The sequence below is a fragment of the Chelmon rostratus genome, chromosome 12 (assembly GCF_017976325.1).
Source record: "Chelmon rostratus isolate fCheRos1 chromosome 12, fCheRos1.pri, whole genome shotgun sequence".
In the NCBI taxonomy this organism is placed as follows: domain Eukaryota; kingdom Metazoa; phylum Chordata; class Actinopteri; order Chaetodontiformes; family Chaetodontidae; genus Chelmon; species Chelmon rostratus.
Genome location: NC_055669.1, coordinates 17,073,566 through 17,090,180, shown reverse-complemented (window position 1 = coordinate 17,090,180; position 16,615 = coordinate 17,073,566). Strand labels below are relative to the sequence as shown.

The 16,615-nt window shown below is 42.4% G+C and overlaps 2 protein-coding genes across 8 annotated transcripts in view; one reads left to right on the top strand and one right to left on the bottom strand.

Moving 5' to 3' along the window:
* The window catches only part of greb1l (GREB1 like retinoic acid receptor coactivator), a 41,096-nt gene extending 32,098 nt beyond the window's left edge, over positions 1-8,998 (bottom strand). For 4 of the 6 annotated variants that reach the window (XM_041949427.1, XM_041949431.1, XM_041949430.1 and 1 more), the window contains exon 1: positions 8,862-8,998. The gene's annotated coding sequence lies outside the window, so the exon portion shown is untranslated. Of the gene's footprint in view, positions 1-1,860; positions 1,879-2,087; positions 2,185-8,861 lie in introns of those variants that run through there. The other 2 variants (XM_041949428.1, XM_041949429.1) reach the window with 2 other exon arrangements.
* A 2,056-nt stretch (positions 8,999-11,054) lies between these two features.
* The window catches only part of rock1 (Rho-associated, coiled-coil containing protein kinase 1), a 30,941-nt gene continuing 25,380 nt past the window's right edge, over positions 11,055-16,615 (top strand). For both annotated transcript variants that reach the window (XM_041948661.1, XM_041948660.1), the window contains exon 1: positions 11,055-11,877. In XM_041948661.1, the coding sequence (XP_041804595.1) occupies positions 11,785-11,877 (93 nt within the window). In that variant the 5' untranslated portion in view covers positions 11,055-11,784. The remainder of the gene's footprint in view (positions 11,878-16,615) is intronic.

The window sequence follows — 16,615 nt, the reverse complement described above, 5'->3', positions numbered from 1 at the left end:
CTCCCCCTTCCCTCAAAACTTCCTTACCGGGCGATCAGCTGTATCCATCATGCCCCCTCTTCCTGACCCCAGGCGGCACTGCTGCATCAGCAGCACCCCACCCCCCGTCACTCTCTTGCCACATCTCCTCCATCATCCCCCCCACCCTCCTCCCGATTAATAAGCACCAGGTTGCCGTCGGTGACAGGACCCACACTTTAAATCCCATCAGTCCTCCTTACTGCAGCAAGAGCCACAGCATCAGCAGGACTCTTTTTGTCTTAGTGGGACAATGGAAGCAGGGCCATCCTTTGTGGCGGGCTTGACCCCACACACAAACCTTGCTGATGAGAAAAGGTGACAGTAAACCTATTCAGGTCTGGTGCACTTCATCCTGCACTGATCCCTCTGAGAGATGAGATATTTTACTAAGTGACAGATGTGATAGTTAACACAGGTCTCCGTGAAAAATGTGGTACACCAGGCAGAAGTAACATCCAATGGGCACTTGGGTGCAAAGTGATAGAAAGTTTTAATAAAAAGATGAGGAAAATGTTGTAATTTCAGATGTGTTCTACTGTCTCTTCAGCCATGCTCCTTAAAACAGCCAGGATGCTGAATTAATGAATAAGTGGGCCATCCGAAAGTGAATTTCAAAATGTTCCTACTTAACAATTTTGCAGCGAAGCACAAGAAAGTGAAACTTATCATACTGAAGCACAGAGCCAGTTTGTCTAAAACAGATATTTCATGATAGGTAAAATTCTCCATTTACTCTGGGCTGAGTAATACACTGGCTTCAGTTTCTCTTTAAATAGGCCTAATCTACTTTAATCAACACACTTTAGCACAGCGACACAGTTGGCACTGCTTGAAGCAACATTATTTAGCTATTCCACCTTAAAATAACAGCTTCAAAATCGTTTTGATGGTACACTGACTTACAATAGGGATAATGGTGCCTCTTTCATTCCCACTCTGCGCCCCCGAACACCTGCTCTTGCGCTACGGAACCTGGATTGAGCGGGTTCGATCTGCCATGAGAAGTGTGGAACGCTTTACGGCGCTACGTCATGCACCACCAATGACTGATTTCGGTGAAACTGATTCATACTTGATGGAGAAAATGTTGTCTGGGTTTCTCTCTGATGCTCTCTTGTTGCTCGGCCTGGTGATTCCTGAGGGACAGATAGCTTTATCTGTTACTGAAGTAACCGCTAACTGTCGCTAACTGTGCAGCTGATTAGCTTAGCTTAGCATAAAGACTGGAAATGGAGGGGAACTGCTAGCATATTCAAAAGTTTAAAAAGCCACAAACACTGCTCGAGTTAATTAATTAGCACTTTGTGTCTTGTTTGCTTAATATCCAAAAAATTGTGTACAGTAAATGAAAATTCAACGTTTTAAGAGCTGTTTCTCTAGTTGCTTTTTGTGTTGTAAGGTTCACAGAAAGGGGGCAAAAACAGCATAAACACAACTCGTATGGATTATCAAATTACAAGCATAGCAAAGTGTTTAAAAGGGGATCTTAATATAGGGGACAAAGACAGAGGGAGACTTTAGCCATCGAATCATGAGATTCTGGAGGTTTTCTGCAGTCAGGTAAACTTCCAACAAAACAGATAACATACAGACAGTCACACTGAAGATGGCTGCAGTGTTCCTGGGCACAGATCCGCTCAGTTCTCTGGAAATATTCTGCAGGGATGAGCACCATTCTCCCAAAAGACGTTCCCTCGTCTGGTGTTTTAATGATGAAGGTGGAGAGCTCCATCAGACACGCTGCTCTAAAAACTCCAAACTGTTATTCAGCTGGGTTGAGATCAGGTGATCACAAAGTCCATAGCAAATGTTTCATATTCATCATTCAACAATCATTACCTGAGAGGGATCTGCATTTGTTATGTTTCTCCACCCATGCATTCAGGGTTTTCCGGTCATTTGTCACCACTCTGTACGGCATTAAGGACAGTCCTGAATGCAAATAAAAGAATGTGCTACTGACTTGTCTGTGCTGGTTGCTGCAAACATTTCATAGACAGGGAATGAAAAAGAGAGAGAGAGAGAGAGAGAGAGAGAGAGAGAGAGAGAGAGAGAGAATGACCTACCCCGCCACAGAGAAACACTGAGTCCTCGCAGCAGAGGGTCTGGGTCTTGGTCACCGTAGCCTTGAACAATCTGTGACAGCCTATGGAAAAGCTTTCAGCTACAGAGCCGTCTCCCCCACAAAGCCTGGCAGCATCAACACAAAATGACCTTGTGTTTCAATACGAAAAGAGAGGGAGAGTGAATGTCCTGTGTGTGTGTTTGTGTGTGCAGGCAGGCAGATTGCAGGACAATACATGTGGGCAAAGGCAACGATGGTGGTGATGTGGGAAATCTGGCTACAAGCCCGACCGCTTCCAGCTGTTTGTTAGCGCACGTCCTGTTCCTTCACGACAACAACACCGAAGACACAGTTTAAAATGAACCGCACGCATCAGCCAGAGCTGCGATAAAATCTCACACGCATCACAATTATTCATCTATCATGAGCAGGGTCTTACACAACATCACTTCATTTGAGTGCGAACTAATTTCATCATCACCAATATGCGTCAAGTCTGAAATAAAGGGGAAAAAAAGCAATAATGTTGCATACTGTACTAACCCAGTATATCACTAGTTGTCTCACAAAAGTTGTGGTATTTAATCAAGGACAGAGGAGTTCTGAAAAGTGTTGCAGCACAGATTAAAAGCAAAATAACAAATACAGAGAGTGATCTGGTGCGTCTAGCTACCACATTAAACAAAAGACAGAAACCCAACATGGTGATGAATGACTCAAATAATCGTCTTTGCCAAAAAAAAAAGGAGAAAAAAAAGCTGACCCCAGTAGGAGATGCTAAAACAAGGAAATCCAAACTAAAAATCATGAACTTTCCTTCAGCCTGTTGCACTATGATCCAGCCCGAGGCACAGCACACACTGTACTCTTTAAAAAGAACACGTAAGCTGAAGAAGTCATCTCTGTACTGCTGCTCCACAAGGGTTGGCATCTGCATGGTCGGGGGGGGGGACAGCAGTACACCCTGTGAGAACACACTGTTCCACAACAGCACTGTACGAGAAGGGCTTCTCAGCTGGACACTTCCCAGGTTTCAATGGCAAGAATGAGGATATATTATTACTAAGTGCTCTCTATGCACTCTGCTCACACTGCTGTAACGGAGCCCACCAAAAAAAAAAAAAAAAAATCCAAGAGATTGATTTTTTTTTAAAAAGGAGGAACACTGCAGACACGATATAAGCACTTCATGCCACCATTCTGCCGTGTTTCCATGCGAGAGGCGTCTGGGTTACTGGCCTCATTTGTTCATTACGGCTGCAAATGAAAGAGTTCAACTCGGGGAACAAAAGACTGGAATTCCTCCTTCACCTTGACATGCCATCACACCCCTGCGAACACACAAACGCGCTCGCGCTTAATGGCGACCCTTTGACTTCGCCCCGGACACGCTTCCTGACGAACGACTTGTGGCCACGTCCTGATAAGTTCCATTCATTTCTGCCGGGGAGCTATTTCAGCTTTGATCTGGGGGTGGGAGGACAGAGAAAAGGAGCGCAGCGGGGGAACAAATTTGGAGCTTTTAACTTCTTATGACTCTTTCAGCTATTTACAAAATACTTTCTGGCAATAAGAGAGTTAATGAAAACGAATAAGCATTATTATTGTTATACACACAGAGGGCTTTGATAAACTGGGGATTGGGTTCAGCGAGTGTTTCGGTTAGTCAACCAGGAGATCCGACAGATAAGAACCTGCCCTGCATGTCAGAATCAGAGATAACTAACAGGACAACAGGAAGTGCCATCTTCCCTGGGTGTGTTCCACTCATGCATAAATGTGCATACACACACACACACACACACACACACACACACACACACACACACACACACACACACGATTAGCATCCCAAGCCTCCCTCACAACAAAGAGCTGGATGTTCAGTCCAGTCTTTTGGGCTGCACTCCCACGCACTGTTCGTCCCCCCTTCCTGACTGTAAGTTCCTTTCATCCGTCACTATAAGCCACATTTGTTTTTTGTTTTTTTTTAGCTTAAAGGAATTTCATCCTCACAACCTTTCCCTTTCCCCTTCATTCCTGAGCAGGCCATAAACGCCAAGGCGTGAATAGGCTCACACCCAACAGCACAAATTCATGGTCAGACATTCAGGGAAGAGGAGTTTGTTCCAGAATTAAGCTGCAGAGTTAATGAATTGCTACAACTGTACTGCTCAAATTGCAAACAATAAACTGGTTCCCAGTTCAATACCACATACCAATTATCATGCATCATGGTTTCACTGAATGTATGTTCACTTTTTTGTAATGAAGGGGAATGAAACAAGATACACGGTGACAGATGTTGATTAAGCTGTGACTTTTAAAGTGAGAGACAACGGAGAAGAAACGTTTTGAATTTTTTTTTTTTGCTGTTAGCACCGACATCGTCATCTAATATGTAGTTGAAACTCATTTTCCAGCTGTGAGTAGCTCCTCCATTTGCTTTGTGTCCTGAACTCTGGAACAACGGGGCTGCAGATTACTCATCCTAATATTCAATTACTCTGAGACTTATTTCCCAATTGATAGTTTATTCTATAAGACATCAGAAAATAGCAAAAAAAAAAAAAAACTCTAAAAGGCTAAGAAAATGAGAATTTTTGAGATTTTGCTTAAAGTAAATTGCTTCTGATTGATTTTCTTGATTGCTTAATTGACTAATTGTTTCAGTTGAGAACAAAAGCACACTCAAAAAGAAGATCAAGCGAATTAAACCCACGCGCTTACATATATGAATATACCTCAGACTCATGTGAAGACACCATACCCTCTAAAGCTGATATGCAGTAGGGCTACATTAACATTAAATTCAGATTAAAGTAGACTCACAAAAAGAAAAAAAAAAGGCTGAGGGGAAAAAAACAAAATGAAATCATTGTTCCGCTTCCTGCAGGTGAAACTAAGATATAACAGCTGATGGTGGAGGGCTTTGAGGAGGAAGCCCCACCCCCACCAGAGGGATCAATGCACATAAATGGAAGAGGTCACAGACCTTTGACATCTCCTTTCAGCCGGGGGAGGGGGAGAGGCCTTTGTGAGATTGGCTTTAATGATCCAATTGTCGACTGTGTCATGCACCTTCATACAGTACATACAGAATCTCTCCCATTTTGCTCCACCCTGTGCGCCCTCCACCGTCAGCGCATGTCCACTCACCACGCCGTCTAGCCCCAAGTGTGAGGCCAGGCTAAAAAGCGCTGCCCTGTATCTCCCTTGCTGTCTGCATCCAGCTGCCTTGCTTCGCCCTTCATCACTCCCACATCTGTTTTAACCTCCTCTCCCATCACTTCCTGTCCTCAGCCTCCCCTGCTCCTCTCCAGACTTTATCTGCGCTCTCCCTCCCTCCTCTTTCATGCCGCATTTTTTTGAAGAGGGGTTTGGTCACTGAAAAAGGCCAAGGCAGGAGAAGACGAGCGCTTTCTCTGTGCCTGTGATGCATTTTTCTCCGTGGATATCATCTGGGTGAAACAGCAGGAAGCAAAACATCGCATTAATCTAAAATTCTGGTTTTGGGTGAGCGGTTCAAGATAGGCGCTCAGTTAAAGCAAACCATTCGGGTGACTGCTTATGAATAGCCACTCATTTCATCACAAGCACACCTGGTTTTGTGTAACGGAAAGAAAAACATACAACCCTGACACCACCATTACAGTCTGTGAACGTTTACAACCGTCCACGTGGAATACACCTCTTTCAGCGCACGCACATTAGAGGCTGTTAATGCTATTTACTCAAGTACTACAAAACAGATATTCAATTTTGACTACAGTCATCTGACACAGTTACAAGTCACTTTGCAGGTTAATATTCTACACACAAAATATATGATCAATATGTGAAATATGATGCATTCTTACAGATTTTGGCAAACCTAGCAGGAATTAGCTTCACCTCAGTTACAACATTGAAAAGCTGATCAGACAATAATGCAACAGTAATAACAATGTTAGAGAGGCCATATTTTACATAATGAATACTTTTAGTTTGATATCTTTGCTACATTTTGCTGATATTTCTTACTTATTATGTACTTTTACTTGTGTTTGAGCCTTTTCAAACTGGATCATACAGTGTTTTAATGACACAATCCTCTCTCCGTGTCAACGTAAGCATGTGCCACCAGGAAAAACTTTGAAAAGATGGTCGTGACTTCTGCCTCAGCAGTTTGATGAATGACGCCTATGTTGAGGACCACCTGTTTTCTGGGTCCCCTTGCATTGCGCTTAAAAAAAAAGAGAGAGAAACAATAGCACTGATCTCTCTAGTCGGGATTTTGTACCATCTGTACTCAGGATCAGAGAGGCCCACAGTCACTAAGAAGCAACTCTGAAAGGATCAAGAGAAGCATCTGCCCGCTTTGCTGACGAGTCCCAGTGGTGTGTTTGTGATCTAAACGGGTACTGCGAGTGTCTGTGAGGGTGGTTTGTATGCTGATCAATCCTCAAGATGATATGTGATATGACAGAAACTGAAACATCTTTGTTACCGACTGGATTGGTAATCAATTGTTATGTATGCGCTTTTGTTACGACACACAACACAAACCTGAGCCATCTATCACACGCTAGTTTGTCATAACAGAGAGCGTTAATCAGAGAACATGTGAACGAAAAAGGATGGCTTTCAAATGAACATGCATCTTCTCTCCCAGAAAACACTGAGCAAACACGAGGCATAACAGCAAAAGAGGAGTCCTGATGTGCTCCAAATGATACCGAGGGAATAATGAGAGAGAATAAATCAATCTGTTACCCTGGTGACAATTTGCCTTATGTATAAATGGATATGAACTAGTCCTCTGTCCACAGCCTGGAGCTTTTTCATATGAGAAATGACATGCTGCCTTTTTGGGAAAACCTCTTTGCCTCACAGCAGGTCTTTTGCACAATAAAATAACTGTGAATGAGCAATGGCTAAAAATAGAGAGGGAACCATTGTCATAGCAAGGGAAAACAGTATTTTGAGCATGCTAAAAAGATGAATTCATATTCTAAATAGGGCAGATTTTGAGGTTGGTATATCTAATTTTGGTTTGGTTGAGGACCTGCATGTGTACAACAAAATGGAAATAACAAAGGCCTGACCAAACTAAGTAGCAGATATCTGTTTTCAAAACTATATCCAGCTCACTTGCAGTATCCCCATAGCCAAGTTACCACCCGTGTTTGAGACATAGAAGCTTAAGAAACTGCTCACTGCCAAGCCTCAACGACTCACGGCCTTCACAAAGCATCATGGGACGGAGATGTCTCCTTCAAGGCTAAAGAGGGAAACCTGTCCGGGTGCAGGAGTGGTGTCACGGGGGCCTTACTTATCTCCTCCCAGATTAAGTCCCAATTGTTCGCTGGGAACAAAGACAGCCAGAGAGGAAACCAGCCCCCCCAAGGGCCAGATGGTCAGCGTTCAGAGCCCCCTGACCCCTCCAGCCCTTGCCCTCTCTGACAGGGCTGCGCGTGCTCCAGGCGGGACAGGCCACCCAGCAAATTCTCAATCCGCACGGCTCGTACCACACATGATACTGTACTCCCTGTCAGACTCAAAGTCATGTTTCTCTTTAGCAGAGGGTTACTTTTCACAGGATGTTTAGTTGCAGGGGTTAACCATGAACGTCAGATACGATAAACTTGCAGTTGATAGCAACAATTTGGCAATATTTGTAATCAAGCATGCAAATATTTTAAAGCTAAAATGGGATGCTTTATTATTAAAAGTTGTCTAGTGTTTGACATTGCAGCTGTTGTGTCTGCCTGGAAAGACGGACATACTAGTCCACGGTCCATGTAGTGTGGGACTTTATGATGTGCATGTAATTGCCCTCAGCTCTAATGGCATTTTGGAAAGTACAGAAGGGGGCAGCTGAGACATAAGGAATGCAACCTTTGGGACATAAAACACCAGTAATTAGATTAGATGTAGTCAAGACAGACTGGTTTGCCTGTAATTACAATGACAAGCCTCCAAATACATCTCCTGGTCACTCTTATCTGATAGGACTTTATCTAAGCTGCCGAAGCCTGTTTCAACAGGGAGCCTCGGGCAACTGCGCCAGTATTCAACAGGCAAGCGTGTAAACCAGTCGCCTGCTTGCAGATATACTTGACATGACTTTGTTAACGATGATTCATCAGCAGGAGGGACATTTTTTTCGAAGATGAAATAAAAATGCATTTCAATTTAAGGCACAGCAGGCAATTCTTTAAAGACCCGTAAGAATGATTTGACTGGCCTTCTCTTGTGCTCCAGGTTTCACAAGCGTTTCACATTGACATTCATATTACGCTGCAAAATAGGTTAATTAAAGGGCTATTTAGGCGCTTGGATGTAGGTAGGTTGCACACTCATTTGCGGCGGAGCATCCCTGACAGCCACGGCATTGTGCAAGGCTTGTTCGTGCGCGTCAGTGTGCGTAATTTGCGCAAATGAGAGAAGAAAACGAAAAAAAGAGGTTTAAAAAGTGCATTTTTTTTTCTCGAGCACTCAAACGGGCTTACTGGCAGATTTAGGAATTGATTATACCTAATTGCCTGTAGTCATACTTTAATTACATCTCTTCTCTTGTTTAACAGTAGCTTTAATGCCGCCTGAAATCCAGTGATGAAACAAACTTTAAGAAGCCTATCTGCTCCAGCCCGGCTGACGGATCCACCGCAGGCTGCGGGGCGACCATCCTCCGCGGAGCGTCAACAGCCCTAACCCGACGGCCGACGTGCTCTCTCGTGACACGCGACTGTAAGCGAGGCTGAGTGGACGGAAAGTCCGCGTGCGTGCCTACCTTGATCCGCACCGACGCGGCTCCGTGGGTAAATTCGCGTCCCTGGCTCCGACGACACCACCACCGCCGGCAGCTCGGCTCGCTCTCTTCTGCCACAGCTGATCTGCGCACGGCGAGGGAGCCGCCAAGTGACGTCAGGAAATGACCGTACGCACCGTTTGGCTCAGCTGCAGGGAAGAAAAAGTTCTGTTCGGCTCGAGAGGACAAAAAAACAAGCTGGAGGAAGACGATCTGTTCCGTCACAAACGTACCGAGCACGCGAACAAAGCGAGAATAACGAATGAGCCAGTCATTCACTCATACATAAGCAGATACATACAGTACATACATGTTGGGTACAAACAAACATGCATTCATACACACATAATGCTATATATTATGTTGAATATTTTTATTAGTCTACCTATAAGCGATATTCTCTTTTTAATGTGCAGGCACAGGCCATTACCTGTTTGAAGTTTCTCATAAAGAAGCCTGTGTAAGATACGGTAGTTGTACAACTTATGGTCTATAAGGATAAAACATCTCCCTCTGTTGGCACAAACACACAACTCATGCGTTGAGTCCAGGCCGCACTGTAAAGCCCAGAAACCAGCTTTATATAAAGAAAAGGATGCATATTTAGTCGATTTGAACTGCAACTGAACTGAATACACATAGGACTGTCACTGTAGATGAAGAACAACGCGACAGCAGGTTCAGGTTTCAATGACATAAAGTTAATATCATGGGACTCAAGAGTTTTGATAATTGAGCTCTGACCATAAAAGTTGTAGAACAGCGCCCTCTTTTGAAGGGCATGCAGAATAAAGAAACAACAAAAACCTGTTTTAAAGAATATCTGCAAGACTTTACAGCTTCTAATTTTATGTTACTATTAAAGGATTTCTCTAAAGGTAGAGCAGTTTTTATGTAGCAAGTATTTCTATTATGTATTGGCAAGGGCAAGTATTTAGATAGATAGATCGTCATTCATTCATTCAGAGTGCATGTGTCATCATAAAAGGCAATAAACAGCTAAACTGAGGTGGTGATATTAATTTTTAACCCTTGAATCAAATCTTGTGCGCCGCCAAATTGAGAAAAGAAAGACAACAAAACTAAGGCTTCTGATTGGAAAAATCTGAAGTTTTTTTTTTTTAATTACTGCAGCATAAGCTAGAAAAGATGATTAGCCTAGAGTTACTGACTTTTATAAAATATATCTATTCCTATAGACCTTGATAGACATTACAGGGACTCGAGTGAGGTATAGTGACCTTATTGGAGCTGGTATTCCTAAATCTTACACATGTCAATGATAATTGTAATGTTCTCACATATCTCTTTTTTTGTTGTTGTGAAACAGAATAGAACAGAACCGAAGAAAATAGAATATGGTCCAGAGTCAGTAAAAATGAGTCTGACCGCTGGTAGCCCATATGACTAATTTTAATTTTAATTTCTTAATAGAATAGAAATGGCAATTAAATTATGGCCCATACCAAGAGCACTTGTATGATAATTACAGTTTTGTAAGTGACACCTGAGAACAAACACACACACATATGCATATATATATACATATATACATAAATATGTGTGTGTGTGTGTGGAATAGTGGAATAGAATAGAATATTTGATTTTGGTCCAGACCAAAGAGCATAGGAAATCCACACGACTAACTTAGTTATTACTCAACAGAAAGGCATAGGGGATGTAATTATGGTCCAGAAATAAGAGCATCTGCAGCCCATGTGAACAATGTACGAATTACAGATTAGAATAGAAAAGAAAATAATAGAATAGAATAGAATAGGCCATTTAAATATATTCCAGAACCAATATATGCCACCAATACGGATGTATTACATTGCTGAATAGAATAGAAAAGGCCATTTAAATATGTTCTAAAACCAATGTATGTAAGCCATAGGGATATGTTACATTGCTAAATAGAACAGAATACAACATTTAAACTTTGGGAAACATTTAGAAAGCATGTTAATTATTGTTTTTTAATGTTTTAGTCCTCCCGTGAGGGTGGCTTTTCAATGAGATCCTACCGTAAAACTGGAAAAATTTGTTCAACTGCAACATGTTGCCATTGCTGTGAACTCTTTGAATGCGCCTCGACTTGGCGCATGCGCAGTACTTGACATTTTGAAGTTGCTTCTCCGGGGTGTTTGAACAGGAAGGCGGACATGTTGGTCAGGCTGTGGGAGAAAATCGGGCATCGTCTGCTGTTTTTTTTCCGAAAACTATCACACAGCAAAACCCCATTTCTGTGTCTTCGAAGTGAGAGATGAAGCCGTTTGGACGGGAAACAGTCGACAGTCAGTGACAGTGTACGGGATGCAGCGGAAGGACTGCCGTTAAACGTTGTATCGACTCCGTGTTTAAAGTGATCGAAATTTGGAAGAAGCAGAAGTTTTTTTCCCACCACTTCTACTTTTGGGCTGTCATATTCAATTGTCGTTTTCTGCAAGGGCCTGGCACAGATATGGGAACGGGCCTGGACTAACCTTCCAACAAACCGTGCTTTTCAAATAGACATTACATTTAAGTTTTAATTGCCTTTTGTTTGGATGCACCAACATTTTAAGCCCTTATCCTCAGTGGCATCCTGCGGAGGCTGACTAATCTGTCGCCGCATTTATCTTTTGCCACTGAAGTTGCTGGCCACTCATACTGGGAAAACATCTTGCGACTCTGAAAATGTGGCTTTTGTATATTCAACGCAACCTTAAGCGTTTCATCGTTTGTGAAAGCTCGAGGAGAACGATGTATTTTCTTTGAAGTGCGGTGTAAAGTTCACACGAAGAAAGGAACATTTGGCTAGCTAGCTACAGCTGGCTGCTAAAGCTAGCTAGCCAGCCCTCTGCCTCGTCAGTGAGCCGTTTTTGTTCACAACCCAACATCGGGACTGAGTTTAAGAGCAAAAATGTCTGCTGGGCAAAGTATGGAGGCTCGATTTGAAAAAATCGATGCCATGTTGAAGGACCCAAAGTCAGAAATAAACACGGATTGTCTTCTGGTAAGTTTGTAGCTTGCTAGCTGGCTAGGCAGCTAACGAGTCAACCGTTCGGGGTCAGTCTACTCCTTGGAGCAGAAATTCTTTCCGAGACCAACAAGTCGTCTTAATTGTTACTGAAGGAATGTGCTGATATCGACGCCGACAGTCCTCTTTGGCTCACACACTTGATCAAGTTCAAGCACCTGTGTTTGTGTGTGATCGTTAATGTGTTAGGGATTTGCGAATAGCAAACAATAAGCAGTCTGAAACTCTGGTATTCTGTAGTCAAATACTGTGTAAACCCGTAAAACATCGAAACTTAATTTCTAGTAGTAGGATTGATGTGTATCGGCTATGTACTGTCAGTGCTCGATAACCTAGCTTCAATAAAGGAGGTTAAGTAATTAGAAAGCAGTGGTAACTAAAATAGACTGACAGATGGCAACCGTGATTCTGTTCTCCACAATACAGGCGCACTTTTTGAGATTATGTTTAGTTAGGCCAGTTATAACAAATCGTGCTGTTAAGTCTGGATTGGTTTCTGTCCACCCACTACAAACTGATAATGGCTTGTGATGTCACCAGTGTCCTCTTTTAGATCATTAGGAAGTGAGTGGCTAGGTGTGCTGTTCTGTCGATTTACTTATCTAGGCTTCATTTTGAAGTGATAGGCTGCCTGCAAGCTTGTTGTAACCTGCAGGCCTCCAGCTGCGTCTGTACACCTGTTGGCTGGAGTTTGCGTTGCCTGCTTCCTGTCTACAGGGCGACAAGTCATGAAGTGACTTTCATATTTGAGGATAGAAGGCGGCTGCTGCCACGTGCTAAACCCTAAAGCAACACCTTCATGGGTTTTTATTACATGCGGCAATCCCAGGAACTGACTCACTGTGGAGTGGATGCCAAGGGGATGTTGTGTCAAGTGTTTGTTGATATCAGAGGCCTTTTCGGCTTGGGTGACAGTGGCACTCAGTGTTTTCACAAGGATTTGGCTCTCTTGTGACTCAGATGTATAGTGTGATGAAACCAAAATGCATGTGGGTAATTGGATGGAATATGTTGACCTGAATTTCCAGGCACTGACCTTGGGACCTACATTTGTGTTTGCTTGTACACCTGAGCTTTCGCCCCAATATTCACTGCTTTAATTAGCAAGGAAGGACTGGTGGTTCTGGGCTCCTATATGTAGTAGTTTCATTGTAATTCAACTGTTTTATGCACATACATTCATGGTCTTTGATTAATGATTTCTGTGTCTAGATTATATGATACTGGATGTATTAGCAAGCAAAAGAACATCAGGGAAGCTGTTTTAGGACGGGGGCTAAAACCCTACCCACACACCCAGTGTGTTGTGTTTGTACATAGCTGTCTTTAGAAAAGAAAACTTGCTTAGTCTCTATCACCTCCCGTCCTGTTGCAGAAAGAGGCAATTAAGCTCACCTAAAAGTGCACACACTCTGCATTTTTAATGGCAAAAGGCTGTGGGGACTGTTCCTGCTGGCAGCCACACACACAGGGGTGTTGTTCCTTCTTTTTCCCCTTTTCTGCAATCTCGCCTGATCAATGAATGGAGGCCTTTTGCTGAGGCTCTCTCTGCCACCATGCAACTCCACCCACAGCTTAATAAAATTCCATGCTAATCAAATAACCTCTTGTCTTTGACTGGCCTGGAGTTCCCTGTGTGTCCCAAAGCCGTTCTGCACGTCTGGAGAGAGTTGAGAGCAGGCAGGCAGCTCTGAGGTAGCTGGGTGTGGGCTCTGCTCTCTACCCATAAACCAAAATTATGTGGACTGAAGACTCATGTTTCTGAATGCCGTGAATCAGGACATTTAACTCATAAAGCAGCCAACATGCTTGGCTATGAGTAATAGCTTCCATCAGAATGCACAATGCAGGTCTTTTACTGGCCATGTTTCTGTACCTGAGTCTTCAGCTGGCATTGCTTCCTGTCTAAAGCCATAGCCCTGTTGGGATTATTCATTTTCTCCCATAGGAACCTGGTCTATGTTGTGTGATGGCGGCATTTGGCGTGCACCTTACCACTCAGCCCTGGGTTGGCCTGTTGAGCACAGTGTTCCAACCCTGTCGCCCTTATCTTCACCCCCTAAATAAATCCTGCTAGGAGAGAAGAGCGCCTTATCTGGATGGGCTGCCCCCTCCCCAATCATTGTGCTCTAGACAAGCCTCTAAGAGCCAATCTGAACAGACAGAATTCCTGACATTGTCATGTGAAAGCTCACTGACACTCAGGGTGTGAGCATTGTATGTTTTTTTTACTGGCAACAATCAACATCCTGCATCAAATCGTTTTATCAAATGGTATGTCTGGATTGTACATACTCACCTTGGTTGGAGTCTCTGCAAGTTAGTATGGAGGAAATTGTGTGTTTGTCAATTTACTGAATAGAAATTCCGAGTAGTTTTTTCACTTTGTCCTTCAGAGGTAGAGTCTGTTCATAATTTTTGCTGAATTAGAATGACTGAGAAAGTTGATATGTTGGAACTTGTTTTGCAAGGACATTACCTCTGAGATATATAAAGGCCTCCTGGCACAGCCTTTGTTCTTACTTTAACACTTGGTGTGCATTAGCTTCTGTGTTTTGATCCCTCTTTCATCTAGTATTTGGACTCTAAATCTGTAATAAGAGTAATTACAGGAAGCTTCAAGGCTAGTAAACCCTATTTGTAGACAGCGATTGACTATGTGAATGCTGTGTGTACATGTCAGGTTGGATGCCGGTATTTCTCTGCGAGTTAGGATATTCGTTGAATAAGATGATAAAAACACTTAAGTAGGACAGTTGATAAGTAGGTCTCATTAAGAATTATTAGATAGGTTGTAGCTATGAGCTAATTTACAGATGAAGAAACACTTGCTTTATTAATGAGTGAGATAATAAATGTGTTAAAATCATATTTGCTGGTTAACACCTGCCTCAAATTAGATGTCGTCCCACAGCAATATTTATATTGACTAATTGAAGGAAGTGCTTATTACCTCTTATGTCATTATAAATAGTTAAATGTGCTGTGTTTCAAAGAAGCTATAGAATAACAATTGCTAGTGTGAAACATTTTACTTATCTTAAGATGGTTGTTCAAACTAAATTCACCCCAGTTCTCAGAGTTGTGGTATTTAAAGAAAACCATCATATAGCAACATGAGGGTCTACTGAAAGCTGGCCATGAAGGACTGTTGTATAGCCAGTAAAACAGTTTTCACTCGTAACTTTTTAAATTTGGGCTATGATAATGATTTTTCTCTTTTTTCCTATTTCACTGGGATGCTTCCTAATTGGCGTGCATAGTCAATCTGCCAAGGCCCAGCGTCAGTAACAGCCAGAGTAAAGTCCATCCTTGCCTTGCCCATGTGGAGTTCCTGCCCTTGTTCTGACGACCTTTGCCATAAATGGACCAACCTTACCTGCAAGCTGTTGACCTGATAATGCAGCTTGCAGTCTGTATTTGGTTCTAAACGCAGAGACAATTCTGCATAGTTTTGACAGAAGGAAGTGATTGTCAGTCAAGAATAGTGTATTTACACTACATGACGTTTTTAGAGGGTGAACCTAAAAGTTTTCACCTGACTATTAACCCAAAGATGTAATAAAATGAAATCATGTGACTTATGAATCAAATCATTCAATCTCATTTTTTGTCACCTGGATCATACTCATTATGTCTGTTAAATTACATACTGCATTTAATTTGATTATACTTCACATTAGTTGTGACCATTTATTAACGCATGCTTTAAGATTCTGGGCAGCTGTTGAGTTCAGGTTATGCAGGTGAAGTTCAGTCACTCGCCTTGTTTTGTGATTGACATATATATTCAAAAGAGTGTGCTGAACATTCCGCACCATAATTCATCACATTAGATTTAAAAACAAAAGACTTAAAATAGTCCTGTTGCCTAAATCACATGACCTTGCGAGGCAGATGGATTGCTACATTGTATAATCATTATATACCATAGACACTTAAGCTATTTTGTCATATGAATCCCAGACTTTCTGCAGAATCAGGTCCGAACATTGTCCAGAATTGCCCTTTCACACATGCACAACAGTTGTCCATGTTGGATGCGTTCTCACTTATTGAAGTAGTCTGTTTGGTTTGGTCAATTGGTGGCGCCTGGGTCGAGTGTGCAGGAGGAGAACCCATCTGTACTGATGACTATTTTTGTTTTGATATCAATACTACATGTATTTGGGCGCATCTGCAATGTCAGCAGAAGAGTGGGAAGCAATACACAGGCATGCAGAAAAGAGTATGAAGACACTACAGTCCGTGCAATGTCATCAGCATGTCCACTTGCTCGCTGTCTAGCAGGGTTGCATTACATACACAATGAATGAATGTGGAAATGCGACTTAAGGGATAGCTCCTGCAGTGAAAATGATATTGGCAAATTTCTGCTGCTAGAAATATTTCCGCCATTGCACGGTATACACCGCCATACCGCCCAACCCAAATATATAGACTAATTCATGATAAGGCAGGTTGGTAATATTAGTGTGACATGATTTTTTTTTCTTTGTCATCTTTTTCTAAATTCTCATTGTGGTGGATTACCTACTTAAATCGTGTTTCAATTCTCTACAAGTTGATTTTCATAGTGTGCTGCCTGGAGGCAACAAAAGCACTTTAATAACTTTTGGTATGCTTTGGAAAATAGACAGCAACTATTTAATCTATTTGTAGTTTGTAGTTAATTGGCTAAATATTGAAAACTACTGGTTTGGTCCTTTAATGA